The following is a 22759-nucleotide window of genomic DNA, read 5'->3' on the forward strand; positions in this document are numbered from 1 at the left end:
GGGGGGGGGGTGACGGATTTTGGGGTTCTCCTCCCCTCCCCCCCCCCCAGTGCCTTTAGGTTCTGAGCTCATAAATTGCAGCCCCTCCCCCCCTCAAATCGCCGACCCTCCTCATCCTCCGTGCCTGGCTCATCCCCTCCCCCACCCCCCAAATCCCCAATTCCCCCCCAAATCCCCTCCCCCACCCCCCAAATCCCCAATTCCCCCCCAAATCCCCTCCCCCACCCCCAAAATCCCCAATTCCCCCCCAAATCCCCTCCCCCACCCCCCAAATCCCCAATTCCCCCCCCAAATCCCCTCCCCCACCCCCCAAATCCCCAATTCCCCCCCCCCAAAAATCCCCTCCCCCACCCCCCCAAAATCCCCAATTCCCCCCCAAATCCCCTCCCCCACCCCCAAAATCCCCAATTCCCCCCCCCGTTCCCCTCCCCCCCGTACCGTGCCCCCCCGCGGGCTCCTGGCAGCTCACGCACAGCAGCCGCCGCTCCTTGTCCTGCAGCAGAATCGTCTGGGGGGGGGGCACGGGGGGGTCACGGGACACCGGGACCCCTCCCCCACCCCCCCCGGTACCCCCCAATTCCCGGGGGGGGGTCCCAGCCCCTCCCCCATCCCCCCTCCCCCCCCCATTCCCAATCCCGGGATGGTCCCGGCTCCTCTCCCCTCCCCCCGTTCCGAGCGCTCCCCGTTGCTGAGGATCCCGGGGGGGTCCCGGGGGGGTCCCGGGGGGTCCCGGGGCTCCCCCCTCCCCCCCCCGCTCACCCCGCACTCCGGGCAGCAGCTCCCCAACATTCGGTAGCCCCGGAGCAGCAGCGCCCCCATGGCCCGGCTCGCCCGGTCCAGCCGCTCCCGCCGCGCCTCGGCCTCGTCCGCGCCTGGGGGGGGGGAACCGGGGGGGTCTCGGTTACCGGGGAGGGGTCTCGGTTACCGGGGAGGGGTCTCGGTTACCGGGGGGGTTCTAAACCGAGGGGAGGGCGGGTTAAGGAGGCCTGGGATGAGCTGGGGGGGGACTCGGAGGGGCCGGGAAGGGGCACGGAGGGGCCCGGGGGGGGTCACGGAGCGTTCCCGGGAAGGTCCCGGTGATGGGCGGAGGGTTCCGGGAAGGATCCTCAAGGCTCCGGGCGGTCCCGGTGGCGGGTGGGGGTTCCGGGGTGACTCCCGGTGCTGAGGGGGGGGTCCCGGTGGGATCCGCGCTCGGGGGGGTCCCGCCGGTTCCTCACCGCCGTTCAGCGCCATGGTCGCTCTGGAGACGGCGTCGCGCCGGAAATGATGTCAGAAAAGCCACTCAAGTCCGGGCAGAAACAGTGACGCGAGCGTGTGAAATAAGTTCCGGGCCCAAAATCAATCCCACGGTCCGGGAGTGAAATGGGGTCGGGTCCCCCTTGCTGCGTAAATTTGCATAACTCCGCCTCTCTACGTCCATAGACCCCGCCCCTTCCTTCCCGAAATCGGATTGGCCGCTGGCGCCCTCGATTTGCATTCGCTCCGCCCCCTGTGGCCGCGAGCCGATTTGCATATTTCGCGCTAGATTTAAAACTCGCGGCAGGCGCTGCACTCTGATTGGCCAGAACCGGCCCCGCCCCCCGCAGACCCCGCCCCCGCTCAGAAATCCCGACAGGAATTGGGGAAAGTTTTTATTTTGCCGGGAAAGGGGCGGGTGAGGCCGGGGGCGACCCCGCCCGGCCAGGGGGGCTCTGGGGAAGCGCCGTACAAAAAGGGGGGGCTCAGGCGGGGGGGACACGGCTCCATCCGAGGCTGCCGCACCTGGAAGAGAGCAGAGACGTGAGGGGAGGTGGGGGACACGGGGACACCCAGACACGGGGACACGTGGGCGCGGCGGCAGCGGCGGATCCGGCGGGGACGGGGGGTCCCGGTGACGGGGAGGGGACGCGGCGGTGGCGACCCGGGGCACGTCTGACCTGACGCGGCGGCGACGTCCGGGGGCTGCGGAGCCACGGCGACGGCGGCGAGTCCCGGGGGTTCCGCGGCGATCCTGGGCGGGGAAAATGTTGTTACCGGGTGCCGGCAGCGCGGATGCGCCCGGGCCGAGGCGCCGGCGCTCACCTCAAAAGGCGGAGTATCGCGCCCGCTCCCCGTAGGGATCCCGCTCGAAGCGCTGCAGGTCGTAGAGGGACGCCCGGGCCACCGAGGAGACGGGCGACAGCTGCCCACGCTCGTACGTGTACGCCTCTCCGACGGTGCTGGCCGCGGCGGCCGTGCGGCGCAGGGGGCTCCTGTCCCGGGTGTAATACGTGGAGGACGCGGCGGCGGCCGCGGCGGTGGCGGCGGCGGCGGCGACGGCGGCCGCCGCGCCCGGGGTGGGCAGCAGCGCTCGGTCGTACGCGTCTAAGGTGGTGGGGATGCGGCCGGCCATGGCCGTGGTGGCGGCCATGGCCGAGGACTGGACCTGGGAGTACTGGGCGTACTGGGAGTACTGGGCCATGGTCTGCTCCGCGTAGGCGTCGTACGCCGAGGCCGTGGCGTAGGAGCGGACGCGGTAGCGCTTGTAGTAGTCGGCCATCCCGCCGTAGGCCTCATCGTAATACACGGTCTCCCCATAGCCCGCGGTGTAGGGAGTGCGCACGGCTCCGTACTGCTCGTTATAGGCCTCGGCAAAGTCCGCCACTTGCCCCGGGCGATCGACCGGGCACTCCTTAGACCAGTGCCCCTCCTTCCCGCAGCGGTAGCAGCCGCTCTTGTCTCCCATCCCGGGCGCCGTCCGCAGCCGGCTGGTGGACAGCTGCACGCGCATCCGCTTGCCTTGGGGAGAGACGCGAGACCCGGCGTCACCCCGGCCTGGCATCGGGCCACGGGATCGCCCAGAGCCAGCCCGGCGTCGGCATCGGGCCGTGGGACCCCCACAGCTGAGCCCAGCCCTGGCACGAGGCCGTGGCACCCCCAGAGTTGATCCCAGCACTGGCATCAGAGACCCCCAGAGCCGCCCCCTGCTCTGGCACTGCGGGGTCACACAGGGCTGGCACCGCCCTGCGGGGTCCCCAAGGACCATCCCTGGCACTGGCAGTCTGTCGTGGGTCCCCTCAGTGTCACCCTGGCACCGTTGGGGGCCCCCAGAATCCCCCCCAGCACCGTGGGGTTCCCCAGTGCCGGCGTCGGACCATGGGGTGTCCCCGAACTGCCACCACCCCTTGGGGACCCCCAAGAGCCACCCCTGGCACTGCCAAGAGTCACCTTTGGCACCGTGGGATGTTCCCCGGGAAGAGACCAGGAACTGAGGCACAACAAAGGGCCTGGGCACCCGTGGCCCAGGCAGGTGAGGGACATTTGGGGACACGGCAGGAGGTGCCAACCCCCAGGCCTTCCTGCGCACACACCGAGGGGATGAAAGCCCAGGGGCTGCTTTGTTTGGGGTCCCTGTCAGAGGCACAAACTCCAGCCGTTGTTTTGTATTTTAGTTATTTAATTACTGCACCAAGACTAAATTATGTCAAAGATCAGAACATCTGAGACCGTGGTGGCAAAGCTGGGCTGGGGCTGGTGGTCCATGGGACCCCCAGAAATGGCACCAGCACCATGGGACCCCCAAGAGGTGGCAGCAGCCATGGGGACCCCCCAAGAGCCACCCCTGGCACCGCTGAGGGTGGGGGTGACAGGAGCCACCAGGGTGGGCACCAGGCCCCGCAGACAAGGGGGGTCCCTGCGGTTCCAGGCAGGACTTGGGGACAAGGGGAGCCAATGGGACACGGCGCTGGCTCCCAGCCCCGTTCTCCCCCAAATTCCAGCAGCACAGGGACCCCACCAGTCCCGTGAGGAGGCCCCAGAGGCGGAACTCGCCCTGAGCAACGAGTTTAAGGTAAATTCCCCAGAATTCCTACAAACTCCAGCGCTCTGGAGCCACTCTGCCCCGACACGGAGCCACCACGGTGCCCCCAGCCCTGACACCGGACGAGGGCACGGGGACAGCCCCTGCCACCATCCCCAGAGCCAAATTCCAGCGCTCCGGGACAAGAAGAGGCCCTGAACACAGCACCAACCACAGAGTGGGGCTGGTAACACCAAAACGAGCCAAAATCCTCCCAGATCAGAACCTCCCCATGCCCCCTCCCAGCCTGGTGCTCCCCAAATCTGCGCCTCACCTTGGAACTCGGTGTTGTCCAGCCCCCGGATGGCCTCTACGGCGTCCTCGGCCCGCTCCATGTGCACGAAGGCGTAGTCCTTGACGATGTCGCACTCGATGACGGGGCCATACTCCTCGAACTTGGCGCGCAGCTCCAGGTTGGTGCACGCGGGGCTGATGTTGCCCACGTGCAGCTTGGTGGAGGCCTTGCTCTTGTTCTTGCTGGCCTCCACGTTGATGCAGACGCCGTGCAGCTTGTGGTGGTGCAGGTTGCGGATGGCGTCCTCGGCCGCCGTCTTGTCCTCGATGTGCACGAAGCCGTAGTTCTTGATGATGTCGCACTCCAGCACCTTCCCGTACTGCTCGAACAGGGAGCGGATCTCCTGCTCCGTCGCCTCCCGCGGCAGGTTCCCGATGAACAGCTTCACCATCGCGACCCGCCTGAGGGGTGGCAGGGAAGGGGGGGCTCGGTGAGACCCTCCCCGCACAACCCCTCGTCCTGGTGAGGGGTCGCAGCCGCTCCTGGGAGGGGAAAGGGGATGGGGAGAGACCCCCCTAGGCCCGGGCTCCTTCAGAGTCTCACCGGAGTCTCAGCCCCGGTTGTGCTCCGTGAGCCCTCAGCCCATGGAGGGGGACCCGGGTCTCCCCCAGACCTCATCCCGCTCCCATGCCGGGTCTGAGCCCCCTCCTAGGCGCCTTCCCGAGACCGCGGGGCGCCGTGCAGCCCTCCCCCTCGGCCAGCAGGGTCCCGGCTCCCTCCCCGCTCCTCCCCATCCCTTCCCGGTCCCACCCGGGACCCCCGAGTCTCACCGCGCCCCCCCCTCGCCCGGTACTCGATGCCGGCAACAAAATGGCGGTGGCCGCCTCACGCGTGGCCACGCCCACCGCGCGCGCTGATTGGCCGAGAGCGGCGGAACGGTGCGACGCGATTGGTCGAGGCGCTGCGAAGCCCCGCCCAGCGGCAGCCCGGACAGCGTCGGGCACAAAGCGCTCCCGCCCTCGCGGCGGCCAATGGGGAGCGGCGGCGCGCCGGAAGTGAGTAAAGGGGTGGGGATTTAGGGCACGTGACAGGTGCGCTAGCCAATCAGAGCGCGGGGGAGGGGCGTGGCCTGGCGGAACCGGGACCGACAGCAGCGGGGACCGGCGCCGGGACACGGAGAGACCCGGCCCTACCGGCGTCGGGATCGACCGGGACAGGGCCAGGGACAGCCACCAACTGCCCCCGCCGGCCCCGGGACAGAGCGGGACCAACCGCTCCCATCGGCATCGGTCGCCACCGGCACCGGCACCGGGGTTGGCCGCCCCAGCGGCATCGACCCGGTCAGAAACCGGGGTGTCGCGGCCACCGGGACCGACCGGGTCTGGCCACGCCCCTCCAGCATTAGCCACACCTCTGGTTTGCCACGCCCGTTTCACCGTAGCCCCGCCCCGCCATGTCCCACGCGGTGCTGCTGCTGCGGCGGCTCCGGGAGCGGCGCCGGCACCGGGAACAGAACCGGGACAGCGACGAGGAACCGGACTGGGACCGGGAGCGGCGCCGGCACCGGGAACAGAACCGGGACAGCGACGAGGAACCGGACTGGGACCGGGAGCAGCACCGGGACCGGGATCAGGACCGTGGCAGGGACCGGGAGCAGCAGCGGGACCGGGATGAAACCCACGAACGGGTCCGGGATGAAACCCACGAACGGGTCCGGGATGAAACCCACGAACGGGTCCGCGATCAGGGCCGGGCTCACGCCCCGCACGCCGCACCCACGCCCCCATCCCGGAGCCCCCTCCCGGAGCCCTCCGGCGCTCCCACCGCCCCATCCCCGTCGCCGATCCCCCGCCGCGGCCGCCGCCGCCGCCGCCCGTACCCGGCGCAGCGCATTTACCGGGTGCGCTGCTCCTTCCTGGAGCTGAGCGACGAGCAGGCGCTGCGGCGCTGCCGCCTGGACCGGGCGGCGATCGCGGCGCTGTGCCGGGAGCTCGGTGCCGACCTGCAGAGCCTCACGGGCCGCAGCCACGCGCTGCCCGTGGCCGTCAAGGTCACCGCGGCCTTGGCCTTCCTGGCCTCGGGCTCCTTCCAGGCGGCGTCGCGCCTCAGCACGGGCATCAGCCAGTCGGCCATGTCCAAGTGCCTGGCGCAGTTCCTGGCGGCGCTGCAGCGCCGAGCCGCCCGTTACATCGCCTTCCCGGCGGTGCCCGCGCCCCCCGGGGACCCCGCGGCGCTGCCCGGCGTGCTGGGGCTGGTGGGCGCCATGCACGTGGCGCTGCGGGCTCCGGCCGGCGAGGAGCCGCTGTTCCGCAACGCCGCCGACTTCCACTCCATCAACGCGCAGGTGGTGTGCGACGGCCGCGGGCACATCACCAACGTGGTGGCCAAATTCCCCGGCTCGTGCGCCAACGCCACCGTGCTCGAGAACTCGGCCCTGGCGCGGCTCATGGAGGGCGGCGGGAGCCAGGGGGGCTGGCTGCTGGGTGAGGGGATTTGGGGGGATTTGGGGGGATTTGGGGGGATCCCGGAGACCTTGGCTCATGGAAAGAGGGGGTTTGGGGGGATTTGGGGGGATCCCGGAGATCATGGCTCATGGAAAGAGGGGGGCTGGCTGCTGGGTGAGGGGGGTTTGGGGGGATTTGGGGGGATCCCGGAGATCTTGGCTTGTGGAAAGAGGGGGTCGGGTTGCTGGGGAGGGGGGTTGGGTGTTGGGTGAGGGGTGTTTGGGGGGTCTTTGGGGTGTTCTGAGGGGTAGGGGGATCCCAAAGATCTCGGCTCATGGAAGGAGGGGGTCTGGCTGCTGGGGGGGGGGATTTGGGGGGATCCCGGAGATCTTGGCTCGTGGAAAGACCCTCCAGGTGTGCCTCAGGTGTACCCCTGGCACTCCAGGTGTGCCTCAGGTGTACCCCTGGCACTCCAGGTGTTACTCAGGTGTACCCCTGGCACTCCAGGTGTAACTCAGGTGTACCCCTGACCCTCCAGGTGTGCCTCAGGTGTACCCCTGACCCTCCAGGTGTGCCTCAGGTGTACCCCTGGCACTCCAGGTGTTACTCAGGTGTACCCCTGACCCTCCAGGTGTGCCTCAGGTGTACCCCTGGCACTCCAGGTGTTACTCAGGTGTACCCCTGACCCTCCAGGTGTGCCTCAGGTGTACCCCTGACCCTCCAGGTGTAACTCAGGTGTCTCCCTGGCACTCCAGGTGTAACTCAGGTGTACCCCTGGCCCTCCAGGCGTGCCTCAGGGTGCCCCTCCCCGCTCCCCGCAGGTGACCGCTCGTACCCGCTCAAGCCGTGGCTGCTGACGCCGATCGCGGGCCCGCGCGGCGCGGCCGAGCTGCGCTACAACGCGCTGCACGCGCGCGGCCTGGCCCCGCTGCGCCGCACGCTGCGCCTGCTGCGCCGCCGCTTCCGCTGCCTGGCGGGCGGGGGGCTCCAGTACAGCCCCCCCAAGGTCTGCCAGATCTTCCTGGCCTGCTGCATCCTGCACAACATCGCCCTGCGCCGCCGCGTCCCCCTGGAGCCCCCCGAGGGGCTCCCGCCCGCCCCCGCGCACCCCGAGCCCCCCCCGCCGCCGCCGCCGCCCCCCGGGCCGGGGGCTCGCGAGGGACGCGCCGTGAGGGCCAGGGTGGTGCAGCAGGTCCGGGAGGGGCTGGCCTGAGGGGCTGGGGGGCTCTGAGCGCTCTGGGGGGGGCTGAGCCCTGATTGGGGGGGCTGAGCCCTGATTTGGGGGGGGCTGAGCCCTGATTTGGGGGGGCTGGCCCCTGATTTGGGGGGGCTGAGCACTTTGGGGGTCCTGAGCCCTGATCTGGGGGGGCTGAGCCCTGATTTGGGGGGGCTCTGAGCAATTTGGGGGTGCTGAGCCCTGATTGGGGGGTTCTGACCCCTGATTTGGGGGTGCTCTGAGCTTTTTTGGGGTGCTGACCCCTGATTTGGGGGGCTCCGAGCCTCTGGGGGGGGCTGAGCCCTGATTTGGGGGGCTCTGAGCCCTCTGGGGGGTCTGACCCCTGATTTGGGGGGCTCTGAGCCCTCTGGGGGGTCTGACCCCTGATTTGGGGGGGCTCTGAGCCCTCTGGGGGGGCTGTATCCCCTGGTAGGCAGCTCCATCATTTTGGGGGTCTCCTATTTCCACCGCCGCGATCCCCAAATTTCCTCCCTCAGCCGTGTCTGAGCTCATTTTGGGGCAAATAAAGGGTTTTTTTTTTTTTGCAACTATTGCCTACAGCGTTTTGGGAAGTGCTGGTCACATTCGGGACCCCCCGGAGGGGATTTTGGGGGGTCGCTGCTGTGTCCCCGTGGGCGGGATGAGCCCCCTGACCCCTGCAGCCCCCACCCCCTCCACGGAAAACCCCAAATTTCCCCCCCCAAAACCCCACTGCATCCCACAACACGCCGCCATTCCCACTGTCGCATTCCCAGAAGCCCCCTAAGCCACCAAAACCCTTCCGGACCCCAAAACCCCCCCCCAAACCCGTCAAAAGCCCCCCAAATTCCCCGTCGGGCCCATTCCGGACCCCGCGCCGTTGCCATGACGACAGGACGCCGGAAGTGGCGCTACCGTTAAACCCTTCCCCCGTGGTGCGGCCGTATCCGGTCCGGCGGCAGGACGGGTCCGTCGCGGCGCAGTGACGCGAGAGCGGTTCCGGGGTCAGAGTCCGCGGCCATGGCGGAGCCCGGCGGGAGCAGCTGCCGGGTCGGGACCCCCGGGACGGGACCGGGGGGTCGGGACCGGGCGGGCCGAGGGGCGCGGGGAGTGGGGGAGCAGGGGACGGAGGGGCTCGAGGGCTCGGGGAGCGGAGGACGGGCGGTTTGGGGGTGAAACGCTCCGGTTTAGGGACCCCGCCCACGGCGCTTTTGGGGTGCAGGAGCCTCCGCGAGGGGGGTTTGGGGGTTCAGGGCCGCGTGAGAAACGCTTTTAGGGGTGCAGGACCCCCTCGCCGGCGGGGTTTGGGGGTTCAGAGCCTCATCCGTGGCAGTCTGGGAGGTACAGGACCCCTCGCAGGGCGGGTCTGGGGGTTCAGGACCCCCTGAGAAGCACTTTTAGGGGTGCTGCATCCCCTAAAGGGGTGCAGGACCCCCTGGCAGGGCGGGTTTGGGGGTTCAGAGCCTCAGGAACAACTTTTGGGGGTGCAGAATCCCTTCCACAGCGCTTCCCTGGCAGCTCTGCGGCTTCAGGGCTCCTTCCCCTCCGCTTTCGGGGTGCCGCCTCCCTTTTCACCCCCCATTTTTTGAGGTGCCCACACTTCCCCTCTCACTTCCACCCTGTTTTTCCCCCCTTCCCCCCAACAATTTGGGGGCGCGAACCCCCCCGTTCTCCCCCCCCCCCAGCTGGAGTTCTCGGTGCAGATGAGCTGCCAGGGCTGCGCCGACGCCGTGCGGGCAGCGCTGGACGCGGCCCCCGGTGAGACCCCCGAGCCCTCCCCCAAACCCCCGGGGACCCCCCCCCCAGGGTTTTGGGGGACCCCCTAGAGCCCCCCTGTGCCCCCCCAGACGTGAAGCTGCTGGAGCTGCGGCCCCAGGAGCACTCGGTGCTGGTGGAGACCACGGCGGCGGCCGAGCGAGTGCGGGAGCTGCTGGAGAATTCGGGGTGCAGGGCCGTGCTCAAGGGCATGGGGGGCTCCCCCGAGGGTCAGTGGGGTCTGGGGGCTCCCCCGAGGGTCAGTGGGCTCTGGGGGGAGGCTCCTGGAAGGCTTTGGGGGTGTCCCGAGGGGTCCCGGTGGGGTTTGGGTGCTGCTGTGGCCCAGCACAATCAGGGATTTGGGGGTTTGGGGGTTCTGCTCAAGGGCTTGGGGGGGTTCCCCTGAGGGTGAGAAGGGTTTTGGGGGGGGTTGGGGGGGTCACAGAGGGGTTTTGGAGGTTATAGTGGGGTTTTGGGGGGGTCCTGGGAGGGTTTGGGGGGTCCTGGGAGGGTTTGGAAGGGTCACAGATGGTTTTGGGGGGTCACAGGAGGGTTTTGGGGGGGTCACAGAGGGGTTTTGGAGGTTATAGTGGGGTTTTGGGGGGTCCTGGGAGGGTTTGGGGGGTTATAGTGGGGTTTTGGGGGGTAACAATGGGTCTGGAGGGGCCACAGAGGGTTTTGGGGGGGGTCACACAGGGATTTGGGGGGGTCACAGAGGGTTTTGGGGGGGCATAGAGATTTTGGGGGGATCCTGGGAGGGTTTGGGGGGGTCACAGAGGCAGTTTGGGGGGTCACACAGGGATTTGGGGGGGTCACAGATGGTTTTGGGGGAGTCACAGAGATTTTGGGGGGTCACACAGGGATTTGGGGGGTCACAGAGATTTTGGGGGGGTCCCAGAGGGTTTTGGGGGGGTCACAAAGGCAGTTTGGGGGGTGACAGAGGGGTTTTGGGGGATCCTGGGAGGGTTTTGGGGGGTCACAGATGGTTTTGGGGGGTCACAGAGGGATTTGGGGGGCCACAGAGGGGATTTGGGGGGGGTCACAGAGATTTTGGGGGGGGTCACACAGGGATTTGGGGGGTCACAGAGATTTTGGGGGGGTCACACAGGGATTTGGGGGGTCACAGAGATTTTGGGGGGGTCCTGTGCAGCTCTGGCTGCTCCTGGGGGGGTTCTGCTGCCCCTGGCTGAGTTTAGGCTCAGTTTTTGGGGGGACATTTTGGGCTCCCTGAGGTTCTTTTCATGCCGGGGGGTTTTGGGGGTGCCGGACCCTGACGTGCCCCCCCCCAGCTCCCCCCGGGGGGGCGGCGGTGGCGGCGCTGGGGGGTCCCGGGGGGGTCCGGGGGCTGCTCCGTTTCCTGCAGCTCTCCCCCGGCCGCTGCCTCGTGGACGGGGCCGTGTCCGGGCTCCCCCCCGGCCCCCACGGGCTCCACATCCACGAATTCGGGGACCTCTCGGACCCCTGTAACAGGTGAGAGGGGTGAGGGGGGGGTACAGGGGGTGGGGACCCCCAATTTCACCCCCATATCCCATCTCTCTCCCCCCAAACCAGCTGCGGGGGCCACTTCAACCCCGACGGGGAGACCCACGGGGGACCCCAGGACCAGCACAGGGTGAGCTGGGGCTGGGGGGGGATTTGGGGGGAGTCTTGGAGGGGATTTGGAGGGTCTTGGAGGGGATTTGGGGGGTCTTGGAGGGGATTTGGAGGGTCTCCACATGATTTGGGGTGGTGGTGGAGGGGTTTGGGGAGGCAGTGAGGAGATTTGGGGGGTCTCTGGATGATTTAGGGTGGTCGTGGAGGGGTTTAGGGGGGCTCTGTGGAATTTTTGGGTTTTTTTGTGGTGCAGTGAAGGGATTTGGGGAGTCTCTGGAGGGTTTGAGGTGGTCGTGGAGGGGTTTGGGGGGGCAATTAGCAGATTTGGGGGGTCTCTGGACAATTTGGGATGGTCTTAGAGGGGTTTGGGGGGCAGTGAAGGGGTTTGGGGGTCTCTGGAGGGTTTGGGGGGGGTCTCTGTGGGGTTGGGGGTGCTCTGTGAGTTTGGGGGGGCTCCTGACCCCCCCTCCCCCCCAGCACGCCGGGGACCTGGGGAACATCTGGGCAGATGCCGAGGGCCGGGCACAGTTCCGAATTGAGGACTCGAGGCTGAAGGTGGGAATTGGGGGCTGGGGGGGGGTCCAGGCTGTGCCCCATCACCGGGCAGGGTCTGTCCCCAAATGTGGGGGGGGTCTCTATGGGGTTGTGACCCCCCCAAGTCCCCCTCCCCAGGTCTGGGACATCATCGGCCGCTCCGTGGTGGTGGCCGAGGGCGAGGACGATCTGGGCCGGGGGTCCCACCCCCTGTCCCGTGTCACCGGCAACTCGGGCCCGGGGTGAGCACTGGGGGGGCTCGAGGGGGGCGGGTTTTGGGGAGGGGGGGGGGTCACCCCTCCTGACCCTCCCGTGTCCCCAGGCTGGCCTGTGGCGTGGTGGCCCGCGCGGCCGGGCTCTTCCAGAACCCCAAACGCGTCTGTTCCTGCGACGGCGTCACCCTCTGGGAGGAGCGCGACCGCAGCCGTGGGGCTGCCCCGGGGACCCCCGCCATGGGGACCCCCAGCCCCCACCTCTAGGAGCCCCCCGGGACCGAATAAACGCCCCTCGCTCTGCAGCCGCTGCGGCTCCTTTAAGGGAGGGCGTGGCCGGGGCGGCTGGGGCGTGGTTTGAATAAGGTATGGGCGTGGCCAGCACGGCGGGAAAAGAGGAGGGCGGGGCGCGCGCGGTGCACACGGCACGCAGGCGCGCTGAGGCAGGGCGGTGCGCACGGCACGCAGGCGCGCTGCGCGCGGCACCGCCCCCGCCGCCCTCAGGAACCGCCGCCATTTTGAAGCCGCCGCCGCCGCTGCCGGTTCTGTCCCCGCCGCGCTCCCCACAGCGATCCCCGCCGCGATGCGTCCTGGCATCAAACTCTTCGTGGGCAACGTCCCCGAGGAGGCGACGGCGGAGGAGTTGAGCGAGCTGTTCGCAGGCGCCGCGGGGCCGGTGCTGGGCGTCGCCCTCATGAAACAGTTCGCCTTCGTGCACCTGCGGGACGAGGCGGCGGCCGCGCGCGCCATCTCGCAGCTTAACGGGCACCAGCTGCACGGCCGCCGCATCGTGGTGGAGCCATCCCGGCCGCGCCCCACCAACACCTGCAAGATCTTCGTGGGGAATGTGTCGGCCGCGTGCACGAGCGGGGAGCTGCGCTCTCTCTTCCAGCAGTACGGCCCCGTGGTGGAGTGCGACGTGGTGAAAGGTACCGGACCCGCCGCCGGGGCCGCGCGGCCCCCGCCGCCCAGCTCGGCCCGCGCCGCCGGGTGATCCCTGGCACCCGAGTTCCGTCCGACTGCGGCGTCGCCCCCGCCCGGACCCCGGCGCGGCCCGGGCTGGTGGAGCGGGGGGGGGGATTCCTGCCGCCTCCCCCTGCCCCGAGCGGGGCCGTGCGAGCCCCAGTGAGCTCCCGTAACCCCCCTTCTACCAACCACGTCCTCCTCCATCGCCTCCGCCCGCCCCGCCCGGGGCGGTGCGGGCCTGTGTGGGCGGTTCAGACCCTTTAACCCCCCCTCTGACAACCACGTGTCTTCGATCGCCTCCACCAGGCGCAGGTGGGGCTGTGCCAGCCCCTGTGGGTGCCCCTGACCCCGTAACTCCCCCGATAACCCTCCTCCAGCCGGCTTCATGCTCTGCAATTGCCTCCCAAACCCCAGGTGGGGCCATATGAACCCGTGTGGGCTCCCCAGCCCCCTCAATCTCCACATTCTCCCTTCTCTTGCCAACCTCATCCTCCCTCAAGTGGCCCAGGTGAGCTCCCCACACTCCTGAACACCCTCATAACCTCCCTCCTGGCAGCTTTGTTCTGTGCCATCACCACCCCCAGCCCTGGGGGGGTGACTCCCTGCCCACTGCTGCCACCTCTGTGACCAAATCATCCCCCAGGCCATGGCCTGGCCTCCACAGACACGCTCGGACACGGAGCTGGGACATGCACAGAACACCCCCTGAAACCCCTGAGGGGTTCGAGGGGGACCCCCAGCACACCCTGGTGGGGTCACCCACCTCCCCCACCTCAAGTGTCACCCGTGTCACACTGATGGACTGACAACTGTCACTCCATTTCCCTCTCCCTGACCCTGCTGTCATCTCATCCCTTCTCACCCGACCCTGGAGTCCTGGTGATGTCCCCGCAGTGCCCGTGTGCCCCTGCCCACAGGAGGGGGACATTGTTCCTCTGCTCTCTCGTCCCAGGTCACAGCCACCAGCACAGCCCGGCAGAACCTGCCCCGCGTCCCCTCGGGTTTGGGGGTGCCACAGCCACCGCCAGGTGGTGGCAGCAGGGCTGGGGGTGACATGGAGGGGACATTCCCTCTTTGGGCTTCCAGAGTGGGACGTGTGGATGTGGGACAAGAACTGGGGGAGGTGGGATGGCACTGGTGGGACAAAGAAGAGGGGGACATGGTACTGATGCTCAGAGGTCTGGGATGGGTTTGCTTGGCCAGTGGTTCTCCCAGCACACCACACACCCTTGGGTGGGTTGTCACTGGTTCTGGTGCTCTCAGTCTGTGACTGCAGGGAAACACCACGGGGTCGCTGCCCTCCTGCCCTGTGCCGGCCCCGGACCCGTCGTGCCACGGGGCTGAGCCCCCGACCACCATGGGGGCATCCAGCCCCCAAACCTGCTGGGCCAAGTGCCACAGGCGGCCACCAGAGCTGCCACCAGGTCTTGCTTCCCTGCTCCTTGCTGTCCTGAGACGACTCTGTGCTGCCGAGCCACGGTTATGCCGTGTGGCACCGGCTCCTCGCCACGGCTGGGCACTCACAGGGGGTGCTCAGGCCCTTCCTTCCCTCCCTCCTTCCCTCTTCTCCCTCATCTTACTCTCTGTCTTAAGTCCCTGTTGCCTTCTCTGTCCTTGTCTTTTTCTGTCTCCTCTTCCTCTCCCTGCTTTCTCCCCCCTTCCTCTGTCCCGCTCTCTGTGCTGGCGCCGGTTCTCTCAGCTTTGCTCCGCTCACTGCCAGGACGTCCCACTGAGCCCACGCTGCTGGCACTGCCAGCCCAGCCCGGGCCCTTCGTCCCCATGTGCCAGGGAGGGGCTGGGAGGGGGCACAGGAGGCAGAGCTTGGGGGCACACGGAGGGAGCCAGGCGGGCTGGGGGAGGCTGTGAGCTGGGGGACGCCGGGTGGGCCGTGACCAAACGAGCACGGGGCAGAGCCGATGGTGGTGGTTGTGTCTTCTCCGGCGAGCGGGGCCGGCAGCGCCGTCCCAGGGCCGGCAGCACCCGTCCTGCGCCCGTCCCGCTGCCGCCGCACGGCTCATTAGCGCCGGCTCCTGTAACGAGTTGTGTTTTCTCCCCTCACTGCTCTCTCTGCTGCTTTGTCAGACTATGCCTTTGTGCACATGGAGAACGAAGCTGATGCTAAAGTTGCCATCGAAAACCTAAATGGGAAGGAGGTGAAGGGGCGCCGGGTGAACGTGGAGCTCTCCACCAACGTGCAGAAGAAGGGCACGGGGCAGGCGCCGCCGCCCGCCCTCGGCGTCGACAAGACCAAGCGCATCGGCCTCGAGTACCGCGAGAAGTTCCAGCCCAAGATCGAGGGCTTCGACCAGCAGCGCCGGGCGGCCGACGCTGCCTTCCCCTCGGCCACGGGCGCCGGCTACGCCACCACCCCCTCCCTGTACGATTACCAGCAGCGCTTCGGCGCCAAGTACGACACCTTCGATGCGCAGCCCCGGCCCGCCTCCCCCTCCTACTTTGGCAGGGACCGCAGCCCGCTGCGGCGCTCACCCACCCGCGCCGGCTACGCGGCGGTGACGCTTCCCATTACGGCGCAGCCGGCCGCCTACCGCGCCCAGCCCTCGGCCTCACTGGGGGCCACGTACCGAGCCCAGCCCTCGGCCTCCCTGGGCGTGGCGTACCGCCCACAGCCCACCACGGGCCAGGCCGCCGCGTACCGCGCACAGCCCTCGGCCTCACTGGGCAGCGCCTACCGCTCCCAGCCCTCGGTAGGCTCCCTGGGCGCCGCGGGCACTCAGCCCGCTGCCGCCAACTCCCTCAGCTCCTACGGTGCCCAGCCCACCGCTGCAGCTTCGTATGGTGCGCAGCCCGCGGCCGCCAACTCCCTCGGCTCCTACGGGGTCCAGTCCGCTGCCCTGGCCTCTTCCTACAGCGCCCAGCCCGCTTCGGGCTACTCAGCTGGCTACAGCGCCCAGCCCGCCATCGCCGCCTACGGCGCCCAGCCCGCTGCCGGCTCTGCCGGCTCCTACAGCACCCAGGCCGTGGCTGTGCACGTGGCATCCTACGGCACCCAGCTGGCCGCAGGCTCCTACGGCGCCCAGCCCATTGATGGCCACGCCGGCTCCTATGGCGCCCAGCCCGGCGCCGTGCTGTCTGCCGGCTACAGCGCCCAGGCCGTGGCAGTGCACGCCAGCTCTTACAGCGCCCAGGCTGTGGCAGGTCACGCCGCCGCTGCCTACCAGCCCGTGGCCGGCCACTCTGCCTCCTACGGTGCCCAACCCGCGCTGTCCACCTCGTACGGCGCCCAGCCCACTGTGGGCCACTCGGCCTCGTACGGCGCCCAGCCCGCCACGGGCCTGCCCGCGTCCTACGGCAACCAGCCAGCGGCTGCCGCGCTCCCCGCTGGCTATGGCGCGCAGACGGGCTCCTCGCTGGCCGCGTCCTATGGCAGCCAGGCCGCCGTCGCCGCCGCCTCCTACAAGGCGCAGGCCTCTGCCCCGTTGACGGCTGCATACCGGGCACAGGCCTCCGGCGCCATGGCGGCCTCCTACCCGGTGCAGCAGCCGTCCTCCGCCTCGCTGGCAGCTGCGTACCGAGCCCAGCCAGGCAGCGCCTACGACGGGCCGAGCCAGCTGGGGCAGCCGGCGGGCTCCTACCTGGGCCTGGCACAGGCCACCGCCGCACCGCCCTACGAGCGCACCCGTCTCTCCCCGCCTCGCAGTGCCGCCTACGACGACCCGTACAAAAAATCGTCCTCTCTGGCTAAAAGGTACGGTGCCGGGCGGGGCACCAACCCCCGCCCCTGCCTCCCGCTGCTCGTCGGCTTGCCGGGCTCCGGCGCACCGCTCGCGGCTTGACCAGCGCCGTGTGGCACCGGCACGGCTCGCTATCGCCCGGCGCAGTGGGCGCTATGGCTCTGCTCGCGCCGCGCAGATCCCGGGGAGGGGACGGGGCTTGGTGTGGGTGAGGGGAGGCAGTGACACAACAGCGGGGCCTCCGCGGTGTCTGGTGTCCGATCCCATCCTGCGCCGGCTTTACCCATCGCGGTGCGTCCCCGGGCGGGACGCGGTGTTGCCGCTGGCGGCGGATCTGGCTGCCATCCCCCCTGGCTGATCCCCCTCTCTTCTTTCGCCCAGGTATGGCTCTGAGCGCCGTCTGTCCGAGCTGGCCGATTACCGGCGCTTAGCGGACTCACCGCTGGCGTACCGCCGCTCGCCCACCAAGTCCCCGCTGGACTACCGCCGACTGCCGGACACGCACACCGAATATGCCCGCTACTCGGGTGGCTACAGCGACTACCTGCCCCCTGCCCGCATCCACTCGGGCTACCAGCGCCGACTCTGAGCCGGCTGCGGCCCCACTCGCCGCCCCGCTGGGGCACGGACGGTTCTTTTTCAGCCGATTCTTTCTGGTTTTGCTGTTTGAGTTTTTTAGAAGGTTCTGCGGTTACGGTTGGCAGTGGCCGCGCGGTTCATCCCCTGCAGGCGCTCAGTGCCGGTTCATAACCCGCCAAGGGTTGGAGGCGCAGACTCTTTTATACCACGAGTTGTCCCATTTTTTGGGCAAATTCCCCGTTTCCAGTGTCAGGCCTGGCACGGTGCCGGAGGTTTTTTATGACTGTAAATAAACACTGAGGTCTGCTCCGGTGCCCGATGCCTCCCGCCTGGTTCTTTCCCACTCCTGGCGTCCACTCCCACCCCTGGGGACACCTCCCAGTGCCACCATGATCACCCAGCCCTGGCTGATGGTGCTCCCGGTGCTGGAGCTGCTTTCCCACCACGGAGGAGTGGATTTGGAGGATGAGCAGTGTTCAGAGCAGGCAGCAGAAGCGCCAGACTCTGCCCTGCCACGACACCACCGCAAGGATCACGGGCACCGACCTGTGCCGGCACTTGTTTTGGGTGAGGAAAGCTAGTTTTGAGGGGTGGTGCATGCCATGGCAGGTACCAGTGTCACCACCGTGACCATTCCTGCAGATTCTTCCTGTCCCCATCTCTCCCCAGGGACCGGTCACAGCCCAGTCCGGCTGTGCCAAAGGAGGGATGGCCAAGGCTCATTAAGCACCACGGTAGATAGCCAGGCAGGAGGATCTGATGCTTCTCCCCTCCTTTCCAGGGTGGCCACACACCCCTAGGCCTGGCCCCAAGTGTGGCGATGGCAGCACCCATGGGTGACCATGGCACCGATCGGCGCTGGCGAGGCAGAACTGGCAGCATCACCAAACGCATATCCTGGGCTTAATGGCCTTAATTGATGAACACCGAGAGGCAGGAGCAGTCTGGGGACAAATGAGCCACTTTGGGGACAAAATGAACCAGTTTGGTTCAAACCAGGCAGCCTACAGACTAATTAGCCGTGGGCAGGTTAAGTGGCAGCTCCTGCTGCCCATGGGAGGAGGAAGAGCTGGGGACAGACATCCTCTGTCACCCCTGGGTGCCCCTCTGGGGGGCCCCAGGACCATTTTGGGGTGATCCCGTTTGCAGCAGCCCCTCCCTGGGGACTCTGGTCTGCATGGGCAGAGCCAGGCAGGGCACAGGCAGCACCCGGGAGTCGAGAAGGTTCCGCGCCGTGTTCTGAGGGGACGTGAGTGCAAAGAAAGAACCGGGGGCGGAGCCAGCGCCGTTTGTTAAAAATTTTGAGTTTTATTTTACTGGAAAGTGGGGTCAGGGGGACTCTAAATCACTTGGGGGGTTCCACCCCCGCCGGCGCGGTGCGGCGGCCTCCGGTCAGCTACAGCGTTGGGCTAAAAACCTACCACTGGATTATCCACCCTCTTAAAAAATAAAGGAAAAAAAAGGCAAAACGACGACTCGGGAAGAGCTCTGGGGGAGCGAGGGGGCGGCGAAGCAAAGCAAAGCTGGCGCTGGGGGATGGCTGCGGCTGCGCGCTCACACCTGAGCCCGGGGTGGGGACCCAAAACTACCTGGAAAAGCAAAATCCTGCCCAGGGGGGCGGGGGAAGCTGGGGGAGGGGCTGAGCTAATCCTGCCCGGGCTGAGGACGAGCCGCGCGTCCGTAAGGAATGGGCCCGGGAGCGGCACGCGGCGGCGGTGGCACCCGGCGCGGCCCGAGACGCGCGGCGCCGAGTTGGCGTGCGACGGGACCCCGACGTCCAGCCGCACAAATCTTACCTGTAAGAGAAAAGAGGAGTTGGCGCAGGTGCCCCCGGGGCCGATCCGGAACCGTGCCGAGCCCCGGTGCCCTGGGGAGCTGCGGCTTCCTGGCAGCAAGAGAGTCCTGACGTGGAGCAGTGGTGGGGCTCCGGCCCCCTCGGACCCTGGGCCCGCCGGGACCTGGGCACAGCCCGTGCGAGCAGGAGCTGCCCCCGTGCCGGGGGCTCTGGGGGAACCCCCCACCCCGCGGGGACTGTGCCCGGCCCAGCCAGAACGTGAGTTACAGCCACGAGAGTGACACCGGCACCGCTCTCTCACCACGGCATCTCCTTGCCACAGCCAGGCTTTAACGCCCGTGGGGCCTGTCCATGTCACCGTGACCCGTCACCCGCCTCAACCTCGACTGGCACAACCGGGAGCACCGGCAGCGGTGCCGAGAGCCGCCAACGCGCTCACCTCCGGCTCAAAAGGCGGAGTATCGCGCCCGGTCCGCGTACGGGTCCCGCCCGAAGCGCTGCATGTCGTAGAGGGACGCCCGGGCCACCGAGGAGACGGGCGACAGCTGCCCACGCTCGTACGTGTACGCCTCTCCGACGGTGCTGGCCGCGGCGGCCGTGCGGCGCAGGGGGCTCCTGTCCCGGGTGTAATACGTGGAGGACGCGGCGGCGGCCGCGGCGGTGGCGGCGGCGGCGGCGGCGACGGCGGCCGCCGCGCCCGGGGTGGGCAGCAGCGCTCGGTCGTACGCGTCTAAGGTGGTGGGGATGCGGCCGGCCATGGCCGTGGTGGCGGCCATGGCCGAGGACTGGACCTGGGAGTACTGGGCGTACTGGGAGTACTGGGCCATGGTCTGCTCCGCGTAGGCGTCGTACGCCGAGGCCGTGGCGTAGGAGCGGACGCGGTAGCGCTTGTAGTAGTCGGCCATCCCGCCGTAGGCCTCATCGTAATACACGGTCTCCCCATAGCCCGCGGTGTAGGGAGTGCGCACGGCTCCGTACTGCTCGTTATAGGCCTCGGCAAAGTCCGCCACTTGCCCTGGGCGATCGACCGGGCACTCCTTAGACCAGTGCCCCTCCTTCCCGCAGCGGTAGCAGCCGCTCTTGTCTCCCATCCCGGGCGCCGTCCGCAGCCGGCTGGTGGACAGCTGCACGCGCATCCGCTTGCCTTGGGGAGAGACGCGAGAGGCAGGGTCAGTGCGGCCGTGCCGGGGCACCGGTGGGACAGGACGGGACCGGCTGCCACCCCCCCAGCCCTACACAGCCACCGGCGCGGGAGGAGCCGCCGCGGGACCGAGCGTGAGCCACCAGATGGACGCTGGACAGCGGCTGACCGGGACGTGCTGCCACAGCCGAGCGCGGCCACGCCGGCCAGCCCGGCAAAGCCCCGGCAGTCCGGGGTCGGACCCAGCACTGCCGGCCTCATGTGACCGCAAAGGTTCGCGCCGGAAAACGCCGGAGCGGCGGCGCGAGGGATGCAACACCGGGAAGCACTCCGGTGCAAACGGGGCCTGGCCCGAGCACGGCACGAGGCAAAGCCAAGCGCGGACGCGGCCGGGACGGCTCTGGGTGCAGCTGCGCCGGCCCAGCTGGGTCGCTGTTTTTTGGGGAAGGCCCGGAATGGGGGCGGCGGGACGTGTGGAGCCCCAGCAGCACCAGGAGCGCCCGGTCCGGCCCCGCCGCCATGTGGGTGAAGCGCCGGACGCCGCCCTGAGCACCCGGCCGGGAGACGCGCTCGCCATCACCGCCGCCAGCGCCGCGGCTCGAGTCCGGCCGCTCAGCCCCGTCAAGCGCCCGAGCGACGCCGGGCGCGGGGTCGGGCGCCTCCGTCACCCTCTTACCAGGCTGGGCAAGGCTACAAGGGCGGGCGGCAGCCTGGCGTCACCCGCTGCTCCGGCCCGGCACAGGACGTCGCCGTCGGGGTCCTCCTGCGGGGCGGCCGTGCTGGTTAATCAGAGATGGGTCAGTCCCGTCCTCCCCGGCCCAGAGCCCCCGAGCCCGAGCCCTCGCTCCGGCCGCGCCGCGCGGGCGGCCCCGGGAGCTGCGGCGGGGCGGGCACCAACCGACACCAACCCCAGAGCCCCGAGGGCGCTTTACGGCCCGCGGAGCCGGCCGTGGTCACATCCGGGATCGACCCCAGAGCCGGGGCCGGCGGGAGCGTCCGCCAGGAACCCCAGAGCCCTCCCGCCGCCCAGCCCCGCGCCTCACCTTGGAACTCGGTGTTGTCCAGCCCCCGGATGGCCTCTACGGCGTCCTCGGCCCGCTCCATGTGCACGAAGGCGTAGTCCTTGACGATGTCGCACTCGATGACGGGGCCATACTCCTCGAACTTGGCGCGCAGCTCCAGGTTGGTGCACGCGGGGCTGATGTTGCCCACGTGCAGCTTGGTGGAGGCCTTGCTCTTGTTCTTGCTGGCCTCCACGTTGATGCAGACGCCGTGCAGCTTGTGGTGGTGCAGGTTGCGGATGGCGTCCTCGGCCGCCGTCTTGTCCTCGATGTGCACGAAGCCGTAGTTCTTGATGATGTCGCACTCCAGCACCTTCCCGTACTGCTCGAACAGGGAGCGGATCTCCTGCTCCGTCGCCTCCCGCGGCAGGTTCCCGATGAACAGCTTCACCATCGCGACCCGCCTGCGCCGGACAGCGCCGCCGTGAGCCCCGAGCAGCCCCGAAACCCCCGAGGAACAGCCCGAGCCTCTGTGAGTGCGCCCACGGCTGTGCCCAAAACCCCCCTGAATCACCCTAAACCTCTGTATGCCCAGGGCTGTGCCCCCCAGAATCCCCAGCCTCTGTGAGTGCACCCAGAGTTGTGCCCAAAAACCCCCTGAATCACCCTAAACCTCCCTCTGTGCCCCCCAAAACACCAAATAAACACCCTGAATCGCTGTGTGTGTGCCCAGGGCTGTGTCCCCAAATCCCCTGAAACACCCAAATCTCTGTGTGTCCCTGAGGCTGTGCCCCAAAACACCCTAAAACCTTCTCAAATACCCCAAATCTCCTCTGTGCTCAGGGCTGGACCCCCAAACACCCCTCAAATAAAGCCCCCAAACGTCTGTGTGTGTCCCTGGGGCTGTAGTCCCAAAGACCCCAAATCTCCTCAAACAAACACCCCAAAACTCTGCCCCTGCTCATTCAGGGCATAGCCCCAAACACCCCAAATCCCATCAGAAACCCTGAACCTCAAGGTAGCCCCCGGGGCTGAGGCCCTCTCACAGGGCACAGCCCCAAACACCCCAAATCCCCCCCGAATTTTGCTTCTGCTCCTTCAGGGCGGAGCCTCAAACACCTCAAATCCCCCCCAAAATAAACCCCCCAAAGCTCTGCTGTCCTCCTCCTAAACTGTGCCCACAAACACCCCAAAATAAACACCTTAAACCTCTGACACCCCAAAAACCACCTTAAACCTCTGAAACCCCGAAAATCCACCTAAGTCTGTGACACCCCTTTTCCTGCACGGCGGACCCCAAACACCCCAAAATCCCTGCACCCCCCGCAGCGCAGAGCCACGCCCCGAACCCCAAAACCCCCCATGTCTGAGACCCCCCCCAACCCCTCTTGTCCCCCCGGGGCTGAGACCCCCGTCAGGCCTGAGACCCCTCAGATCTGAGCCCCCCCCAAACCCCTCCCCTCCACAGGCCCGAGACCCCCCCCAAACCGTCCCGGATCGCATCCCCCGCGGCCTGCGGGCGCCCCAGCGGGGCGGTGTCCGGGCCTGGCCCATGTGTCCCCCCCGGTCCCGGTCCCGGTTCCCGGTCCCGAAACCCCCCCCGGGCCCCCCCCGCCCCCACCTGCCCCGTCCGCCGCGCGCTGCTCACAAAATGGCGGCGGCGTCTCCCGGCCCCGCCCCGCCTCCCGCGCGCTCATTGGCCTCCGACGCTGTCCGTCAAATGCCGCAGCGTGAGGTCATCGAACCGCCAGCTGAGCCCGCCCACGCGGCGGCCGCAGCCAATCATGGGAAGGAGGGGCG

At 68.4% G+C, this 22759-nt stretch overlaps 5 protein-coding genes across 11 annotated transcripts in view; 2 read left to right on the forward strand and 3 right to left on the reverse strand.

The window, feature by feature from the left end:
• The window catches only part of LOC128801850 (EH domain-binding protein 1-like protein 1), a 5915-nt gene extending 4682 nt beyond the window's left edge, over positions 1-1233 (reverse strand). The window contains exons 1-3 of the mRNA XM_053967977.1: positions 1218-1233; positions 760-872; positions 439-508 (exon numbers count right to left, since the gene is read on the reverse strand). Of these exons, the coding sequence (XP_053823952.1) occupies positions 439-508; positions 760-872; positions 1218-1233 (199 nt within the window). The remainder of the gene's footprint in view (positions 1-438; positions 509-759; positions 873-1217) is intronic.
• Positions 1234-1618: 385 nt separating this feature from the next.
• Positions 1619-6500, reverse strand: LOC128801870 (RNA-binding protein 4B-like). The gene is given in 5 exon segments (XM_053968003.1): positions 1619-1761; positions 1917-1990; positions 2062-2757; positions 4092-4513; positions 5950-6500. Coding segments are annotated over 3 exon segments (1668 nt in total). The 3' UTR covers positions 1619-1761; positions 1917-1990; position 2062.
• Positions 4427-22685, reverse strand: LOC128801871 (RNA-binding protein 4B-like). 6 transcript variants are annotated; one of them, XM_053968008.1, is made up of 4 exons: positions 22608-22685; positions 21002-21423; positions 20635-20737; positions 4427-4513 (listed from the first exon to the last, which is right to left on the reverse strand). In XM_053968008.1, the coding sequence occupies exons 2-3, from the start codon at positions 21411-21413 to the stop codon at positions 20649-20651; spliced, it is 501 nt and encodes a 166-aa protein (XP_053823983.1). In that variant the 5' UTR covers positions 21414-21423; positions 22608-22685; the 3' UTR covers positions 4427-4513; positions 20635-20648. The 6 variants fall into 6 exon arrangements, with proteins under 6 accessions (XP_053823983.1, XP_053823985.1, XP_053823979.1 ...); XM_053968010.1 differs by having other exon boundaries at positions 20635-20721; positions 22608-22678; XM_053968004.1 differs by lacking the exons at positions 4427-4513; positions 20635-20737 and adding exons at positions 18308-18818; positions 19257-19961.
• Positions 8646-12090, forward strand: CCS (copper chaperone for superoxide dismutase). The gene is made up of 8 exons (XM_053968012.1): positions 8646-8741; positions 9377-9449; positions 9539-9676; positions 10736-10916; positions 10998-11058; positions 11517-11594; positions 11712-11815; positions 11896-12090. The coding sequence occupies exons 1-8, from the start codon at positions 8712-8714 to the stop codon at positions 12050-12052; spliced, it is 822 nt and encodes a 273-aa protein (XP_053823987.1). The 5' UTR covers positions 8646-8711; the 3' UTR covers positions 12053-12090.
• On the forward strand, positions 12316-17336 carry RBM14 (RNA binding motif protein 14). Of its 2 annotated transcripts, XM_053967993.1 has the most exons (3): positions 12316-12714; positions 14834-16457; positions 16825-17336. In XM_053967993.1, the coding sequence occupies exons 1-3, from the start codon at positions 12369-12371 to the stop codon at positions 17030-17032; spliced, it is 2178 nt and encodes a 725-aa protein (XP_053823968.1). In that variant the 5' UTR covers positions 12316-12368; the 3' UTR covers positions 17033-17336. The 2 variants fall into 2 exon arrangements, with proteins under 2 accessions (XP_053823968.1, XP_053823969.1); XM_053967994.1 differs by lacking the exon at positions 14834-16457 and having other exon boundaries at positions 12318-12714; positions 16825-16966.
• Positions 22686-22759: the final 74 nt, after the last annotated feature.

This window comes from Vidua chalybeata, chromosome 32, assembly GCF_026979565.1.
Source record: "Vidua chalybeata isolate OUT-0048 chromosome 32, bVidCha1 merged haplotype, whole genome shotgun sequence".
In the NCBI taxonomy this organism is placed as follows: Eukaryota; Metazoa; Chordata; class Aves; order Passeriformes; family Viduidae; genus Vidua; species Vidua chalybeata.

Excerpts from the sequence above, each read along its gene's own strand:
- LOC128801871 (XM_053968004.1), bottom strand. The coding sequence starts at position 21,413 with ATGGTGAAGCTGTTCATCGGGAACCTGCCGCGGGAGGCGACGGAGCAG. Across the intron at positions 19,962-21,001 it reads GGACAACACCGAGTTCCAAG|GCAAGCGGATGCGCGTGCAG; the intron begins GTGAGGCGCGGG and ends TCTCTCCCCAAG.
- CCS (XM_053968012.1), top strand. The coding sequence starts at position 8,712 with ATGGCGGAGCCCGGCGGGAGCAGCTGCCGG. Across the intron at positions 8,742-9,376 it reads CCGGCGGGAGCAGCTGCCGG|CTGGAGTTCTCGGTGCAGAT; the intron begins GTCGGGACCCCC and ends CCCCCCCCCCAG. Across the intron at positions 11,595-11,711 it reads TTGAGGACTCGAGGCTGAAG|GTCTGGGACATCATCGGCCG; the intron begins GTGGGAATTGGG and ends CCCCCTCCCCAG.
- RBM14 (XM_053967993.1), top strand. The coding sequence starts at position 12,369 with ATGCGTCCTGGCATCAAACTCTTCGTGGGCAACGTCCCCGAGGAGGCG. Across the intron at positions 12,715-14,833 it reads GGAGTGCGACGTGGTGAAAG|ACTATGCCTTTGTGCACATG; the intron begins GTACCGGACCCG and ends CTGCTTTGTCAG. Across the intron at positions 16,458-16,824 it reads TCGTCCTCTCTGGCTAAAAG|GTATGGCTCTGAGCGCCGTC; the intron begins GTACGGTGCCGG and ends TCTTTCGCCCAG.